The following is a 17,783-nucleotide window of genomic DNA, read 5'->3' as shown; positions in this document are numbered from 1 at the left end:
TCGCCATAGCCCCCCTTTTTGGTTTTTTTATGCAAATCAAATGTATTATAGTGATATTTCGGATTTTTTATGTAGGTTAAAAAAACTTTTGATATTGAAAAACGATAGGTATTCAATGTGTTATTGTAGCATTTAACTTTCAGAGGATAGATAAATCAATAAAAAATAATGATTCGGACAGAGTTACGTCCCTTGTGCACAGTTTTCAATTTCTGAGGTAAAATATCACATCACCACGTCATTTGGGTTGACAGATTTTTTTACACCAAAATTTCCAATTTATCCCATAATGTAGATACAATACAACTTAGGACAGGAGTACACTCATAGATAAAGAGACCACACATCAAAGTAAGAACACCACACAAATAATAAACGTAAAACATAGAAAAGTAAGTACAAAGAGCGTGAGAGTTTGTGACAACATGACATAATTTTTGTCAACAAAATTATGTATTTCCAAAAAGTTAATTCGCAATCATTTTGTATTTTAAACTCTAGTTTCTAAACACAACTGACATGTAAATGATATTCAAATTTTAGACTTAATTATGAAGAGGAGAAACAAGTCTAAAACAGTTCTCCTGAAAATTACTTCATCGGTTCATAGAAAAAACAGTTGAATTTCAACAATACATTTTATTGCTGTTTGTCCACCATTTCTGGACATCACAAAGGTTCCCATACACTTTGAATTCATAATACAAAATATCTGATGCCACAATGGAAAAGTGATTATTGTATGACGTCAATAGTTCAAGCAGGTCAAAAGGGACAGATTTCACGAGGTATCAGTCGTTCCGGCCCCAAACCAATCCAGCTCAAAGTCGATCTGACCCAAAGTCAATCCGGCCAAAGTTGATCCGGCCAACGTCGATCTGGCCCCACGTCAATCTGGCCCCATACTAAAATAATGAATAATCTATATGGGTAAAGTTTTGAAAGGTATCTTTCTATTTTTCTACTACGCGGGACTAGTCTAATAAATTTTACAAAATGGCGACTTCGAAAAATCAAAATAAACAAAGATTTCAACATTGACATCTATTTTTTGAATTCAAAGAATATATAGAGGCATATATGAATGGAATGAAATGCAATAAATTGACCACATTTCCCGACGACACTCACAAACTTGTTTTACAAACTTTGAACAAACGATGACATTAAAAACGATCAAACATAAGGGTTTGTTCACAGGCACTTTTTGCTATCCATTGGAAGCCCCACTATCAACATATATTTACCAGTTGATAGTGGGGCTTCCAATGGATAGAAACAAGTGCCTCTGGGTTTGCTACAATTTGCCAGGTTTACTATCCATACGAACCCCGAAAATTAGCAAGTCTTTGAAGTATTAATTATCACATATTCGAACTAATAGTAATAATTGTTTAGTCAGCAATTCTACCTTTTGAAAACAATTGAGAGGATAAACAAAAACAAACCCCAAGCTTATACAACTTGAGAAATTCACATTCTCTATGTCCAGCTTGAATAAAGCCATTTGAATATTATAATACATTAAGGTCAGAAAAATGAGAAATCATTATGCTAAAAAATGTCAATTCCCTTTCAAACGTCGTAAGGTTAACAGTACACTGCTACAGTGGGTAACAAAACCAAACACAGAAGCTGACAATGATACATGTTTTGCAACATCACCTGTTAGTGCTAAGAATCGTCAAATCTAGGCAGTCTGGTATAGACCCATCATGAAAAAAGTCTTCTCCTTGGGTTTTATACACAGATAATATGAGGATTATATGAATTTACAATGGAGAAAAACCAAGACTCTTCTTCTATATCCAGACAATAACATTAACAAACAAAGGGGTAACTTCCATGAGCACGATGAGGACATCATTACAAGATAAAACATCAATAGCATAATATAAGAAAAACACATAACAAATCAATTACAAATCAACAAACTGCCCGCCGCGACAAAGTTACTGAGAATTGTCGAAAATTACACGCTTACCACAGGCACAGCGCTATCGTGGGGAGACGACTGGTGTGTGTGTATGTGTGTTTGGTTTCTTTGAGGTACCATATCGAATATACTAGTAGTCAATATATTTTAAACTCATCTAATGAAAATATTCGTCAAAGGCAAACTTTTTTTTTTACCGTACACCTTTTATAATCTTATCAATTTCATAAACTTTTATCAGTTATTTACAATTCATATATTATAATATCTTCTTTATTATTCCTTATAAAACAAATTTTTTTGTGGGCTGGATCGTCGTACAAATGTAGGCTGGATCGACTTTGGGCCAGATCGACATGAAAGCATTTCCAGATAGCAAGAAGGTGTATTGAACACAGCAGAAGACAATGCTCACCTGACTGATCAAATACCAGACAGGCCAAAAATATGAGGAAATTCTACTGTTCTGTATTCTTTATTTGTAATAAGCTCATGCTCCATAAAAATAAACCAAGACATGTTTTTCAACAAATTTCAGAGTTTTCAATAAAGTGCTTTATTAAAACATTGCTTAACATCCAGTGTCGAGAATATCTACAAAAGAAGAAGATACTTTAAATTTTCAAAACATTTCTTGATGGATATCCCCCTAAACCCCCTAGCATATTCAGGTTGCAATGTGAATCTCAGTGCCAACACTACTGATAATGGGTAAACAGCTCTGAAACATAATAAAGTCATATTCTAGGCTTACTAGGTAGCAAAAGCATTTCAACATGTACATGATGTATTTAAAGGACTATAAAAAGTGGTGGGAATTTCCTGAAAAGGGAGAGTCTACAATGTGGCACAACAATTGAAGATGACATGATTTGGTGTTTACTTCAATACTTTAGCTAAAAATTAAAATCAAATTTGTGTAATTGAACGCATAGGAGGGGGGAGTGTCTACAGTAAAAATTACTGCAAATTCTAATATACATGTATATGCAGGAACAAGCACCTCTATTTAAATAACTTGTGGAACAATGATACTGATAACTCATCTTCAACTGTTAAACTGTTTAATCTTAAATAAAAAAATTGTTTTATTTTACAGAATGGTTTCATTAATGAAAAGACCAAAAAATGGAATATACATCATACAAGGAGAAATATCTTTGGTTGTCACTGCCATGCGCAGAAGTGCCAGATGGGGACAACACACTCATCAGGTAATAACAAGTGTTACATTGTATAATATCATAAATATAAAATGTACACACATGAAGTACACATAAAGATGAAACAAAATTAGTCTTTTAAGAAAAAACAATGATAGAAATATAAGAAATTATTATAAGCATGAATATGGTGACTTCCTAATAAGATGTACTAATAAACTAAAGCATATCACCTTTAGCTTTCCCACTTAATCATGTATGTTTATCAATGGGTAATGATATCTGGAAAGTTTCTTGAAATTCAAACTTCTATTCATAATAAAATTTTCACAAAAAATTTAAATATTAAGTGACATTTAGTGTGTACTTTAAAGTGTGTTTATAAAGCCTTTCACATATGTACAAACAGAGATACTCTACCCTGAAAATCTTGAATTTCACTAGCTATTTTTATGTAGCTTAAATATGATATATCAGTAATAATGTCAAGCTGTATGTGTAATGAAAATGAATGACTGCCCATGCTTTCAACTTCTTATTATTGCAAAATGATTCTTGTGTACTTTTGAGTTACATAGATACGTAGTAACTCATTATATAATATTTTCGGCAGAAGTCAGTCTGTTAAATCAGATTTGAAAATCTTTTTAACTATTTCAGGATGAGGAAGGAGATCCTTTACTTAAAAGTTTTTCCAAGTTGAAAGATTTGTTAAATAGTGTATCAGGTATGTATCGGTGGTATCAAGTTAAAAGATTTGTTAAATAGTGTATCAGGTATGTATCTGTGGTATCAAGTTAAAAGATTTGTTAAATAGTGTATCAGGTATGTATCTGTGGTATCAAGTTAAAAGATTTGTTAAATAGTGTATCAGGTATGTATCTGTGGTATTCAAGGTATTCAATGTACTTGTAGGGTTTATTAATTGTGACAAAAAAAAAACATAAAAAAAATACCAAGAATGGTTTATTAGATCAAACTCAACATAATAAAGTAGTCGTGGTGATAATGTTTTAGACTGGAATACAAACTTAATTCCATTTTAGAAAAAAGACTTTGGTCAAATTTCTTCCATAAAGCAAAAGAGTTAGTTTTCTCGTTTGAATTGTTTTACATTGTCATATCTTGGCCTTTTATAGCTGACTATGTGGTATGGGCTTTGCTCATTGTTGAAGGCCGTACGGGGACCTATAGTTGTTAATGTCTGTGTCATTTTGGTCTCTTGTGGACAGTTGTCTCATTGGCAATCATACCACATCTCCTTTTTTATATTTGATTAAAATAGTTTCTTGATTTTCAGGTGTCTGTTCAGTTTACTATTAGCAGTGAATAGCCATTCTTTAATTTTAAGCTTGATATTTCTTCACACATTTTTTACTTCAATGTTATTTTTGTTTAGATTTGGAAGAAATTGAACCAAATACATTTCTGAGTCCATTCTTGGAAGTGATCCGGTCAGAGGATACTACAGGACCAATTACTGGACTGGCATTAACCTCAGTGAAGAAGTTAATTTCGTATGGACTTCTAGGTAAGTTTTGGTCCAGTATTTGTCAGTTTTAATGATGGATCATTAAAAGTCTTTTTTTTCTCTCAATTGTATCAATACATTAAAAACTTTGGTTGCATTCAGAAATAATACAAATAATCATTCATTAATTGATCATGAAGGATTGTGTCAAATATCTAAGACATCATGGGCCTGTATGCATAAAAGTTTTGGAGAAATCACTGTTGGATATCATATTGTTGATGAAATACATTCTTGCCAACAAACTGTAGTTATTGTTGTATAGTACAATCTTTTATTTAATAGTTTAACTACACTACAAATGGTAAGAATTCAATATTTTAAGAACATTCATAATTAAAAATTGTTTGCCTTCTAGGAAGAAATTGTAATTACATATGATAAGATTTATTTGTTGTTAACAGATCCATCAACGGACACAGCAGCTGCTGCCATAGAGAACATAGCTGATGCTGTAACACATGCCAGATTTGTGGGCACAGATCCAGGCTCAGATGAAGTTGTCTTGATGAAAATTCTTTATGTAAGATATTTTTTTACTGTTCTCTCAGAATAATGTAACAGTGATTTGGAATCAACTGATGTTAACTAATCAGAGTCAGAAATTCATTACACAAATGGCAATTTTACCAGGGATGACAAAATGTCTCAACTTAACCAGAGTTTTAATCACAACATGTTTAACTGTTTTTACATTTATCATATTCAGTATTAATTTAAACATATACACATGATAGAACACCTGTGCATGCTATGCAGTAAATTTATGTTAAATTGCTTATGTGGATCACTTGCTATTCTATGTATACAATACTAATGTTTAGATGCTACTAAGTCATATAAAAAAGGGGGAAAATATTATTCAAGATTTGGAAGTCATTTCAAGGTCATCAGAAATTATGCACAGAAATGAAATTATACACAGTCATCTTATAAAAATCTAAATAATTCATAAGTATAGCACATTCATTTAAAGGTCTGTCGACAAACATATATTGTATACAAGCACTATTTAATGAGTTTCTATTTGATCACAATAACAAAAATAATGTCCAGTATGTTTGTCACTGTGATATGATGATATAATTGATAGAATATTAATTTTAGGTGCTAGGAGCCTTGTTACTGTCTCCAGCAGGTGTACTGTTAACCAATGAATCAGTCTGTGAAATCATGCAGTCCTGTTTCAGAATCTGTTTTGAGATGAGGCTTAGTGGTATGTAGACTATCATGCACAGCTGCCTTCATTGGACAGATGAATAACTTCTGTTTTACATGGTCCATGTTCATTTATTTTGCTTATAATGTTATAACGCTCTGTCTTGTCCAAATTATTGTACATGTATATGTAATAAACATGTTTAGAAACTAACTTTGATGTCAAAAAGAATTATTACACATTTCTGAAATAATCTCACAGTATCCATGGTATCAGGCTTTTCCCCCTTGTAAATGTGTGTCAATGAAGGAGGCTGTTTAAAGCATAATGATATCATCAGTACTGGGTATACTTCTAAAGTATATTATATTACAGTAAAATGGTACAAGGATCAACTGACAGATATAAATAAATGTGTGTTTTTTTCTAAACCTTACACATGTCTAGCCTTTATTTGGAAAGAGAAGATGATACACTAGACAATATCACATGAAATGCTTAATGAACATATTGGACAGTAAAACTTTTTTCAAAGTAGTTTAAAAATACAATTTTACTTTTCTTGAAATTAAGAAAAAAGACAGTCATCATGATAAGATTTAAAATATATCTATACTTTTTCAAACATTGTCTTTAAATTAATTAGTTTACTCTTTTTATAAATTTTGGCTTAATCTGAAAGGAAAAATAAAACAGCACATCCATTTTATGAAATGGTGTTCTGATGATTTTCATTATTGTATTATTTTGTGTGTGGCCTTTTTGGTAAAATATATTATAGTAACTCTACATTTCAGAGCTTTTAAGGAAATCAGCAGAACATACACTGATGGACATGGTTCAGTTGTTATTTACCAGACTGCCACAATTTAAAGAAGACCCCAAATGGGTGGCCAATATGAAAAAGGTTTGTGGTCATTTTAAACAATCATATCTATATGATCTCAAAATTATAAGTGTTTTCAATGATACGATGAAAGCGATAGACAGGAAAAATGCTCGTTCAGAGGTAAAAAATATCCAATCAGTAAATAGTTTAAAATCTTTAATAAAAACAAATAATTTAACAGACCTTTGGAGATATTCAAATAAAAATAAACAACAATATACTTGGCGAAGAAAAGATAAATCACAGGCAAGTAGGATTGATATGATTCTGATAGGTTCAGATTTCATACCACTAGTAGAATGTTGTAAAATTAAACCTGCAGTTATTGATTCTACGGATCATCAAAGTGTTTTTATGAAGTTTAGAACAGGTGCATCAGAAAAGGGTAGGGGGTACTGGAAAATAAATAATTCTATATTAGAAGATAATGACTACATACAATTAGTTAATCAAGAAATGGAAAGCTGCTTTATGGGTAATCGTAATTTAAAAAACCTTGGTTTAGCATGGGATATATTTAAAATAAAGATAAGGGAGGCAACTATAGCTTATTGTAAATCTAAAGCAAAATTTAAAAGAGAAAACTTACGAACTCTTGAAAAAAAATTAGAAAGAAAATTGAAAATAAGAGATGAACAAGAATCTGAGAATAACGTTTTAGATAAAGATATTGAAGAACTTGAAAATAATATTGCCAAAATTTATGAACAAAAGGCTAAAGGTGCTCAAATAAGATCACGAGAGAAATGGGTTGAATTTGGGGAAAAAAATAACTCGTACTTTTTAGGTTTAGAAAAACAGAGACAGGTAAAAAAGTCAATCAATAAATTAAAAGGGGAAAATGGTGAGATTTTAACGGATCAAAGTGATATACTTAGTAATATTAGAGAATACTATAAAAAGTTATATTCGACGCAAAACCCTGATAAAACATCAAGCGACAAATATATATTTGAGACAAAACTCGATAAAGAAATGGATAAAAATGATAAATCAATTTGCGATGGGGATATTACAGTAGAAGAATGCTCAGATGCTATTTATAAAATGAAACTTAATAAATCCCCTGGATTAGACGGTTTAACCGTGGAATTTTATAGAAAATTTTGGGAAAACTTAAAGTTCATAGTAGTAAACATTCTTAATATTGGATACAAAGATCAAACACTTACATATTCACAGCGTACCAGTGTATTAACGCTATTATTTAAAAAAGGTGATCCATTGTCACTAGATAATTACCGTCCTATTTCTCTTTTAAATATTGACATGAAACTTCTATCGTACGCTCTAGCACAACTATTGAAAAAAATCTTACCAAAACTGATTAAAGAAGATCAGACTGGATATGTTAAAAATAGATTTATTGGTTTTAATCTTAGACAGATACAAGATATTATAGATTTTACTGATTTATACAAAATTGAGGGGGCTATAGTCTTTGTTGATTTTTCTAAAGCATTTGACTCTCTAGAATGGAATTTTATGTTTTCAGTTTTAAAACATTTTGGATTTAATGAATCTTTTATAAGATGGGTTAAGACTTTATATAGTGATATTCAAACATGTGTAATGAATAATGGTTGGATATCTGAGGTCTTTAAAAACACAAGAGGTATACGTCAAGGGTGTCCTTTATCTGCATTATTATTTGTTTTATCTGTGGAAATTATGGCTTCCAGATTAAGAAGCAATACTGATTTTAAAGGTATCAGAGTCAAATTAGATTGCAAAAATCATACTATAAAAATTTCGCAACTGGCAGATGATACTACTTTATTTTGTTGTTCTAAATATGATGTTCAAGTAGCTATGAATGAAATTGAAATTTTTGGTTCTTATTCAGGGCTGAAATTAAATAGAAACAAAACAGAGGGGTTATGGGTAGGAAAACTTAAATCTTGTAAAGACAAAATTGAGGGAATCAACTGGAGCAATGGACCAGTTAAGACTCTTGGCATTTACTTTGGGCATTGTACGGAGGAATGTGATAAACTAAATTGGGAAAACAAGATTGAAAAGATGAATAAATTATTTTATTCTTGGCAAAAAAGAAATCTTACTATTTTTGGAAAAATTTTGATAATTAAAACATTAATTGTGCCCATTTTTACTTTTGTGGGATCTGCTTGCAGAGTTCCAGAGAAATTTTTAAAAGAAATAGAAAAAAGTTGTTTTAAATTTATTTGGGATAATAAACCAGATAAAGTAAAAAGAAATTCAATTATTAGTCCATATGAAAAGGGGGGTTTGAATATGATAGATATCAGAAGTTATTTCACCGCTCTAAAAGCTATGTGGGTAAAAAGATTAGTAAATGATTGTGAAGGAAGTTGGACAATTATACCTCAACACTATTTTTATAATTTTGGGTCAAACTGGTTAGTGTTTCAAACAAACAGTGGGGATAAGACAGACGAAAGCATTGAAAACATCCCAGAATTTTATAAAGATATTATTAAATGTTGGAAATTAACTGGTGGAGGTCTAACAAAAAAACCAGAAACATTTACAGATATAAGAAAACAAATATTATGGAACAATAAATTTATTAAATTTGAAAATAAAGCTATATTTTTAAAATATTGGATTAAAAGCGATCTTATTTATGTAAATGATATCATAGATGAAAAAGGTGGTATTTCTCAAGACATAATTTTAAATAAACTAAAAAATAAATCAAACTGGATGGCTGAAATTAATTTAGTTAAGAAATCTATACCAAAAGACTGGGCAGCAATTTTAAAATCGGAAAATTCTATAAAAAGTATTGTTAATATAAAAAGAAACCAATTTATATTGGATGGTTTACCTATAAAATTAGAAGCATTAACAAATAAACTTGTATATAAGTCTCTGATAAATAAAAAAATTGAACCAGCTATTGGACCCAAAAAATGGCTGCGTATATTTGATATAGATGATGTGTTATATCAAAACTATCTATATAAATTTTTATTCAAATATTTAAAAGAAAATAAACTTAGAATTTTTAGATGGAAATTACTACAACATATTCTACCTACAAAGAAACTTTTATGCAGGTGGAAAATTGTAAACAATAGTTCTTGTAATTTTTGTACACAAGAAGAAGATTATGATCACTTCTTTATACTGTGTCCGTATTTAAAACTTTTTTGGAATAAAATAAATGAAGTTTTAAATAACAGTAAAATAACTTTTAAAGTAAAACTAAGACACTTAGTATTTGGATATAAAACTTCTGAAGAAGAATATTTTGACTTAAACTATTTTTTAACAATTGTGGGCTTTTCAATTTATAAAGCCTACTACATATCTGATCAAAAGACAAAAAATGTCAATGTTTACTCAATTTTTCGCAATGAGTTCAATAGAAGAGTATGTTTGAAGGTTAAAGGTAATGTTTTAGCAACTATTAGAAAACATATTACGTGATTAATCGATATTATCTAATATATATATATATATGATGTAAAAAATGTAATATGTATTTTGCAACTAATCACTACCCTGAGTGATTAGTGGATTGTAACAGGGAACATCGGGAGCAGCTTGGACTCTTGAATGATATTGTAACAAGCCAATATTTGAAATAAATATTTATTTATGTTGTTAAAAAAAAAAAAAAAAAAATTATAAGTGTTCTAATCAAATTGGAATAGTGCTTCTCTGAAGAAGAAAAAGTTATATATATATAAAGCTAATGTATTTAGGCAGACAGTCCCTTGATGATCAAATCGGTGTTGACTACCCATATAAAAAAATTCTTCAACATTTTATCACACAAGGGAGATAAATGCCTGGAATCCTATCAATATTTTAATATTAAAAATACTAAAAAAAAATCTACATTCAAATACATAAAATTGAGGTCAGAAACATATATCAGAATTTCTTTAGGAAATACACCACTTATTAATGGCCCCATTGCTTTCTATGTTAAATTCCTCAATTTCAAGTGGTCACAGCTCTTTTATCTTAAGTTCAAATAAAGTGACAATCATTGCATGTCAAAGCAACACCTTCTGGTGTCTTGTACTGAAAAAATCAACATACCTTTAATGGCATATAAGAAAGAACTGGTTCCCGGAACTTGGATGTACCTAAACAGGTACTTCCGATCTGACAAAAAGGCAAAATGTACCCTCCTTTTTAAATTTTTTTATTACTAGTATTCAAATTTATCAGTCAAAAATTGTTCTACAATAATCACCAGTCATGCAGCTTTCATTTGATACCAAAATTAATCAAATATTCTACATATTTTGAAAGTTATGTCCATGCGTAGGAACTATTTTGTGTTAAATATGTACTACTTTCTGGTATGTGCTTTCTGGTCGGGCTAGTATTAGTGGTGTTACACCTATAAACCAAGTTTATGAACAAAGTCAAAGTTGATCACATTCAAATTTTACCTTCAATGTCTTTATATTTGAAAAAAACGAACAAAACTTATTCTTTGAGCTTTCCTTCTCATTTTATAAACTGGTAAGAAAATTGAGAAATATATTTTTTTATTATTTAGTTAAAAATGAGGGCAGGTGGTGTGGATCCATCTAGAATGGGTAGGAAGAAGAGATCACCTAAACCTCGACCTAGCAGACAAAAGTATAATCAAGACATTAGTACATCTACTGGACCCTCAGAAACCAGTCACAACACACAGAATACAGATGAGTCAGAGGCTGTAGACACCAGTAGTGGACCAATAGATGGTGTAGCTTATGTCAACGCACCCAGGGAAAGACTTGCCACCACACCTGCTACACCTGGGGAGGATGGAGTCATTGATATATGTAAACAATTTCAGGTAAAAACAATTGTGTAAAAAGGAACAGAATGGTATTTTGTTTCCAATTAGAACCAAAATATATTTTTTATTTTCAAATACTGTAAATTCAGAAATTTTGGCAGTGTTTTAATTTTGCAAACAATGCAGCTGGACAGGTTTCTCAAATTTGCATTTACATATTGTGAGCTTCATTTGTTTGCAGCAGTTTCTTAAATTGCAGGGGTCTTGGTGTCAGAGTGGTCTAAGTAATTACTATTGTAATCCCTGGCCGTCAACACTGAGGTTGTTAGTTAGAACCTGCTCGTGGGTGTGCACTAAAATCCAATCTTAATTGAATAGGATTGTCACTTTTCCTATTGAAGGTTGGTTGTTTTCTTCAAGCACTCCGGCTTCCTCAACCAATAAAAACTGGCTGCCACGAAATAGCCTAAATGTGGTGCTTAAAAGTGGCATTAAAACACCAAAAATCAATTAATCTTAAATTGTTGTAATTAATCTAGCATTATTATTCATTGTTCAACAAATGCTATATACTCTGAATTAATGGTTCAAAGTACATTTTTATCATTTAATGAACTTTGATAAAAAGTTGAACTTTTATTTGAAACAAGTATGTTTAAATGTAGTAGTCAGTTCTGTTATAGAAAGTGGATTTCAGTTTGAATGTAATATCTGTAGTTCAAGGTACATACTAAACTGTTGCTTTCTCCTCTCTCACAAAAGTAAATCTGACATGTGGAAAACAAAACTTGTGTATGAATCATTATTGATGGAAACATCTAAAAAAAAAAACACCATAACAACTAATAAACAGCTACAAAAGATGTCTGTTAGAAATGAAAACAACAACAACTTTTTATTGTGAGTTCCATTTCAGTTAATTAATTTCTGAAAAAGGAGGTGTTTGTTGTGTAAGGGTTTTTCAAAGGAATATATCACAAATGTTGGCTAATACTAATTGTATGTTTAGTTATTTATTTATGTGTATATTTAAATAGGAGGCAGCCCAAAAGGAAATTGTACAGATGCATAATGCAAACCAGGAAGAGCCAGAGGAAATCTCTACACAGGAGAGTTCATTACAAGGGACATCACTGGAGGATAGTACTGAACAACCAGTACCATCTGTTCCTGTGGTATTATCATTGCCTGAGGAGGAGGATATGATGAGGGTATTTTTTATTCTTGACAAAAATCATTTGATTAAATCATAACCATTCAAAGCATTATATTGAAAATATTTGAATTATATTGAAATCTCTCTATATTTTGAAAACAGAGCTCATAGTCAATACAGTTTCTATGCTGAATTTAAGTCATAATTGTTGTAATGGGCACAAAAAAAACAACTAAGTGAATAATAATTTTAGAAAGTCTATAAATTTCAAATAAAAAAATTACAATTCTGCAATAGATTTTATAGAAATTTTAAAGTCCCTTGGCTGACTGTTATTTCAAACATCTGAATAGAAATAAGCAACTAAATATACTGTCATGTGACGTAAACGGTAAATTATGGACAGTTTTGTAGTGAAGTTTTTAAATGATTCAAGACTGTTAAATTATTGTTTACAGCTGCTTTATTTGCTACCTAGTTTTTTTATTAACTTATTTGCAACAAGGTTAAAATGGATACTGCTTTTACTTAATTCTCTTTGTGTGTGCTTATATTAAAGATTTATTTTCAGAAATCTTCCAGTGAGACAGACCTGTACCAAGGAAATGAGCGACTAGGTGTGTTACAGTCTGAGATTTGTGATGACTCTGAATCCATACACTCCACGACAGATATGTCAGAGACAGCTTCACAAGATGATTTTATCAATTCACAAGGAGTTAGATTTATGCCACATTCACATAGTAAAGAAGGTTTGTTATTATGCATGGCCTATGATTAAAGAGGCGCATTATAAATTCTTGACAATGTGTCTGTTTGTCCCTCTACTTCTATCAGGTTTAAGTTTTGGTTTAACCAAGATGTCATGTGTCGCTGAACATGTAAGTGTAAAAGCTAGAGCAAGGTTGAATTCCTATGTTTACTATTGATGTTACACATGCAAACTGAATTCAGATGTTTTACATTTTTTTCTGCTTTTGTTTATAAAAAGAAATCAGGTCATTAGAATAACTATTTACATTCTGGTAGAAATATTTGTGTGCAACAATTTCAAAATACAAACTTAAACCTTTTTTGTTCTCTTGTCAAGCAATTGGATTGATAAATGAACACTGTAATGTCACATTTACTTCCGAAATTTAAGTACTTGTTAAATATGTTGTAGAGATGGAAAGAATTTCAAACAATGACATCATATTAATGCAGTTTGTTTTATTTTGGTATTCAAGTCTTGTTATTGTAATGGATGATCAGTTAGTTTACTGCATGTTGAAATTACTTGAACTTGTTACAGTTCACTGTCATTGTAGTGAGAAATTGAAGATATATATGGTACATACTTTTTGGTCTCTATTTACCTTAGGATTACACATAATTGAAGATGAGGATAAGGGTTAGATCATGGAAGTAATATTCCTTTTAAATATTACTTCCATGGTTAGATGTAGCCCTATAGGGGTTGGGTCCCCTTTAAGTAGACAAAATTTAATTTTCCTCACCCAAATGTTATTTAGAATTTAGAATTCATTGTGTACATCAGTTTAAGATTTTGTTTCTTTTCAGGCTCAGGACCTCTACTTCCATATGGTTTACCATGTGTGCGTGAGTTGTTTAGGTTCCTTATATCCCTGACCAATCCATTAGATAGACACAATACAGACGTTATGATACACATGGGTCTCAGTCTACTGGCCGTGGCATTTGAGTCTGGTGCTGACCATATAGGACAGTATGAATCTCTACTCTTCTTAGTCAAAGATGAAATGTGTAGACATCTATTCCTAGTAAGTAAATATTCAGCTGAAATTTTAACTTTGGTCTAAAATCATGAAAGTTTTTGGACAAGAATTTATTGAATTTAGGATTTCTGACAATGCACAAAATTTGCAAAGGATGATTTATCTCAAATTTGACAAATATTTTAATTTCTTATTAACCAAGATTTTATTTTGATCTACAAAGATGGTGTTGAATAAAAAGGTATTTACTACATATTAAATAAATCATTCAGCAGTAATGCATATGTCATATCAGCAAAAATAAACCCATTGTTATTTTGACAGGAGCTGAAAGTCATTATTTCCTTTGTGCTGCTCATCATAACAATTTTGAATATATCATGGGGTCCTTTATTTGTCTCATTATATAATACAAGCAAAGGGATAAATTCTTGTTAAAATATCTAATCAACGATTTACATTTTATAATATCTAATCAACGATTTACATTTTATAATATCTAATCAACGATTTACATTTTATAATATCTAATCAACGATTTACATTTTATAATATCTAATCAACGATTTACATTTTATAATATCTAATCAACGATTTACATTTTATAATATCTAATCAACGATTTACATTTTATAATATCTAATCAACGATTTACATTTTATAATATCTAATCAACGATTTACATTTTATAATATCTAATCAACGATTTACATTTTATAATATCTACAATGATTTACATTTTATAATATCTAATCAACGATTTACATTTTATAATATCTACCAACGATTTACATTTTATAATATCTACCAATGATTTACATTTTATAATATCTACCATTAATTTACATTACAGTTGTTACAGTCTGAGAGGTTGTCATTGTTTTCTGCTTCCATTAGAGTTTGTTTTTTGGTCTTTGAATCAATCAGAAGCCATCTGAAATTTCAACTAGAGGTAAAGTATAAAAATGTTTCAAGGTCATAAAAAGTCAGAGAAAAACTTTCTATATCTTCACAAAGATAAAGGTAAGATTTGTTTAATTAAAGCCTCCGGGTGCGGGAATTTCTCGCTACATTGAAGACCTGTTGGTGACCCTCTGCTGTTGTTTTTTATTTGGTCGGGTTGTTGTCTCTTTGACACATTCCCCATTTCCATTCTCAATTTTATTCTATTAGAATACACATAAACAAACAAATCTTACCTTTGAAATTTCATGATATTTTAGTTTATTACTTTTTATTGAGCTTTGCTGAAAGGAGAAGTAACCTGTATATGTTCTATTTAAAGCATGCAGTGATTATTGGAGTTAATAACTATGGATACTTGTATAATAGTTTAACTGTATGTTAAGGCCAAAAAAAAATATATGTCTGTTTACGGTTACCTGACCGACCCTAAGCCATTTTATTTTACGTCGTAAAGTGAAAAATTAATAGAACTTGTGTCTCACCTTGCATGATAATATATAGAGGAAAGGAGCTCTCATATAGGTACTAAGAAAAAATTGGATTCTGTTACAATTTTATTTGATTTGTTGTTTATTTTAAAGTTAGCCAATTTCAATTTGTGCTGTTTAGATGACACTGTCTTGTCATAAATCATTGTAGAATTTACAAAATGAAAACAACTGTCTTTGATTAATTTATGTTCTTGTTCAAGACACATAGAAAAAATTGCCTATAACATGTAAAATCATGAAAAAATCTAGGTTAATAAGTGATTTTATGTTATTTATTTAAGGAATGACTGTAATATTTTTTCTGTCTATGAAGAAATAAAATAAGAAAGTAGTACACACTGAATAACCCACATAGCAGGTTATTTTAAAGTGTGCACCATATTTTTTATGTTATTTCGAATAGACAGAAAAAGTATTACAGTTATTTCTTATAATTTAATTCTAAATTCCATTTTAAACTGTAGTATACCATGAAAAAACGTTGATGAAGTCATGATCACATGACAAAATTTTGTCTACGAGCTGATACACAAAAAAACGTCAGCCAATCAGAAGACGTGTAACATCCAAAATTAAATTATGTGATAATATTACAGTAACATATTATGTGCCTTTATTTCTGTGATCTTATACTTTTCTTTGCAGATGTACCTGACCAAGCTATCTGATATTATTATATCAGAATCTCCTAGAGTTATGTATGAGACGAGAGAGATAGCATTAGATAAACTATAATTATTTCTGTGACCTTTTCTTTGCAGATGTACCTGACCAAGCTATCTGATATTATTATATCAGAATCTCCCAGAGTTATGTATGAGACCAGAGAGATAGCATTAGATGCCATTGTACAGTTGTTCAAGATTCCAGGCATGGTGACAGAATTGTTTATTAACTATGACTGTGATTTATACTGCTCTAATCTGTTTGAAGATACTACAAAGTTGTTGTCTAAGGTAATTCCACACACATCTATCAAGTTTTGTTTAAATAGTTTTTCATGAACTACAGTCTACAAACTGTAGTATAATCGATGGTAATATCTTAATACTACAAACTCCTCTCCCCCCTATTGTTCACATTGTATAAGCACACTCAACACATCATACTGCTTCTAAAATTATTGTTTTCCTACAGATGCGATAATTTTTGTCACCCACTTTAAATACTACTGATATAAAAGGGTGTGTTAATTAACTCAGATTGGCATCAACTGATGTCTTTAAACAAAAATACACTAAAACTAACTATATATTTTTGAAAATATTTTAATGAAATAACATGAACCAACAATGTCAAAAATCAACAATTCACATAACAAAGCACTAGATTAAAATAGCTTGGTAATATTTACAATACTATAGTATTAATGTATGGACTTTTTCATATTAGCCCTGTAACATGCCCAAGGTGTTAATAATGGCCAAGGATGGTTGTAATGGCCCTGAGGCAACGCCGAGGGCCATTACAACTGTCCGAGGCCATTATTAATATCAAGGGCATGTTACAGGGCCAATATGAAAAAGTCCATATATTGATACTTTTATTAACCAACTATAAAGGCAACTATAAAGGCAACTTCATTCAAGAACAGTCTTCGAGTCTCGGATCCAAAATTATACAGCTATCCACAAACTACAACAGGACCAATACAGAAAAGCCCGTTTCATAAAATTTTTATTAAATGGTTTTATTCTTCGATTAAACAAAGAGTAAAAAACTTACCGTGAAGAAGATACAGGAATTTCATAGCTGAACTTCAACTTGTCTTTTCGCATTCAATTTCGCATGGAATTTTAGTCAACATTGTGACTGTCAGATGTAATTTCTGATTTCTCATCCAAGTACTTAATTATATGCTATTAAAATTCATTTCATCTAGCAAATAAAAAGTAGCTGGGAAGAATTAATCAGACAGTAAAGTCTGCATAATGCATTCTGAGGATTGAACAACGGAAATGAAACAGTGATCGTTCTCGAAAAAGGCTGTGAAATATTTCCGTTTCAAGTCGTTACAA

At 30.5% G+C, this 17,783-nt stretch overlaps 1 protein-coding gene across 5 annotated transcripts in view; it reads left to right on the top strand.

The window, feature by feature from the left end:
- Positions 1 to 209: 209 nt before the first annotated feature.
- Positions 210 to 17,783, top strand: part of LOC139488074 (Golgi-specific brefeldin A-resistance guanine nucleotide exchange factor 1-like) — a 59,671-nt gene continuing 42,097 nt past the window's right edge. For 3 of the 5 annotated variants that reach the window (XM_071273420.1, XM_071273418.1, XM_071273415.1), the window contains exons 1-13: positions 210 to 351; positions 3,036 to 3,150; positions 3,760 to 3,826; positions 4,499 to 4,630; positions 5,035 to 5,153; positions 5,738 to 5,846; positions 6,587 to 6,696; positions 11,186 to 11,470; positions 12,451 to 12,624; positions 13,141 to 13,321; positions 14,133 to 14,353; positions 15,162 to 15,260; positions 16,527 to 16,721. In XM_071273420.1, coding sequence (XP_071129521.1) covers positions 3,037 to 3,150; positions 3,760 to 3,826; positions 4,499 to 4,630; positions 5,035 to 5,153; positions 5,738 to 5,846; positions 6,587 to 6,696; positions 11,186 to 11,470; positions 12,451 to 12,624; positions 13,141 to 13,321; positions 14,133 to 14,353; positions 15,162 to 15,260; positions 16,527 to 16,721 — 1,806 coding nt within the window. In that variant the 5' untranslated portion in view covers positions 210 to 351; position 3,036. Of the gene's footprint in view, positions 393 to 3,035; positions 3,151 to 3,759; positions 3,827 to 4,498; positions 4,631 to 5,034; positions 5,154 to 5,737; positions 5,847 to 6,586; positions 6,697 to 11,185; positions 11,471 to 12,450; positions 12,625 to 13,140; positions 13,322 to 14,132; positions 14,354 to 15,161; positions 15,261 to 16,526; positions 16,722 to 17,783 lie in introns of all 5 variants that reach the window. The other 2 variants (XM_071273419.1, XM_071273416.1) reach the window with 1 other exon arrangement.

The sequence above is a fragment of the Mytilus edulis genome, chromosome 9 (genome assembly GCF_963676685.1).
Source record: "Mytilus edulis chromosome 9, xbMytEdul2.2, whole genome shotgun sequence".
In the NCBI taxonomy this organism is placed as follows: domain Eukaryota; kingdom Metazoa; phylum Mollusca; class Bivalvia; order Mytilida; family Mytilidae; genus Mytilus; species Mytilus edulis.
This window is presented reverse-complemented; position numbering and strand designations above follow the sequence as displayed.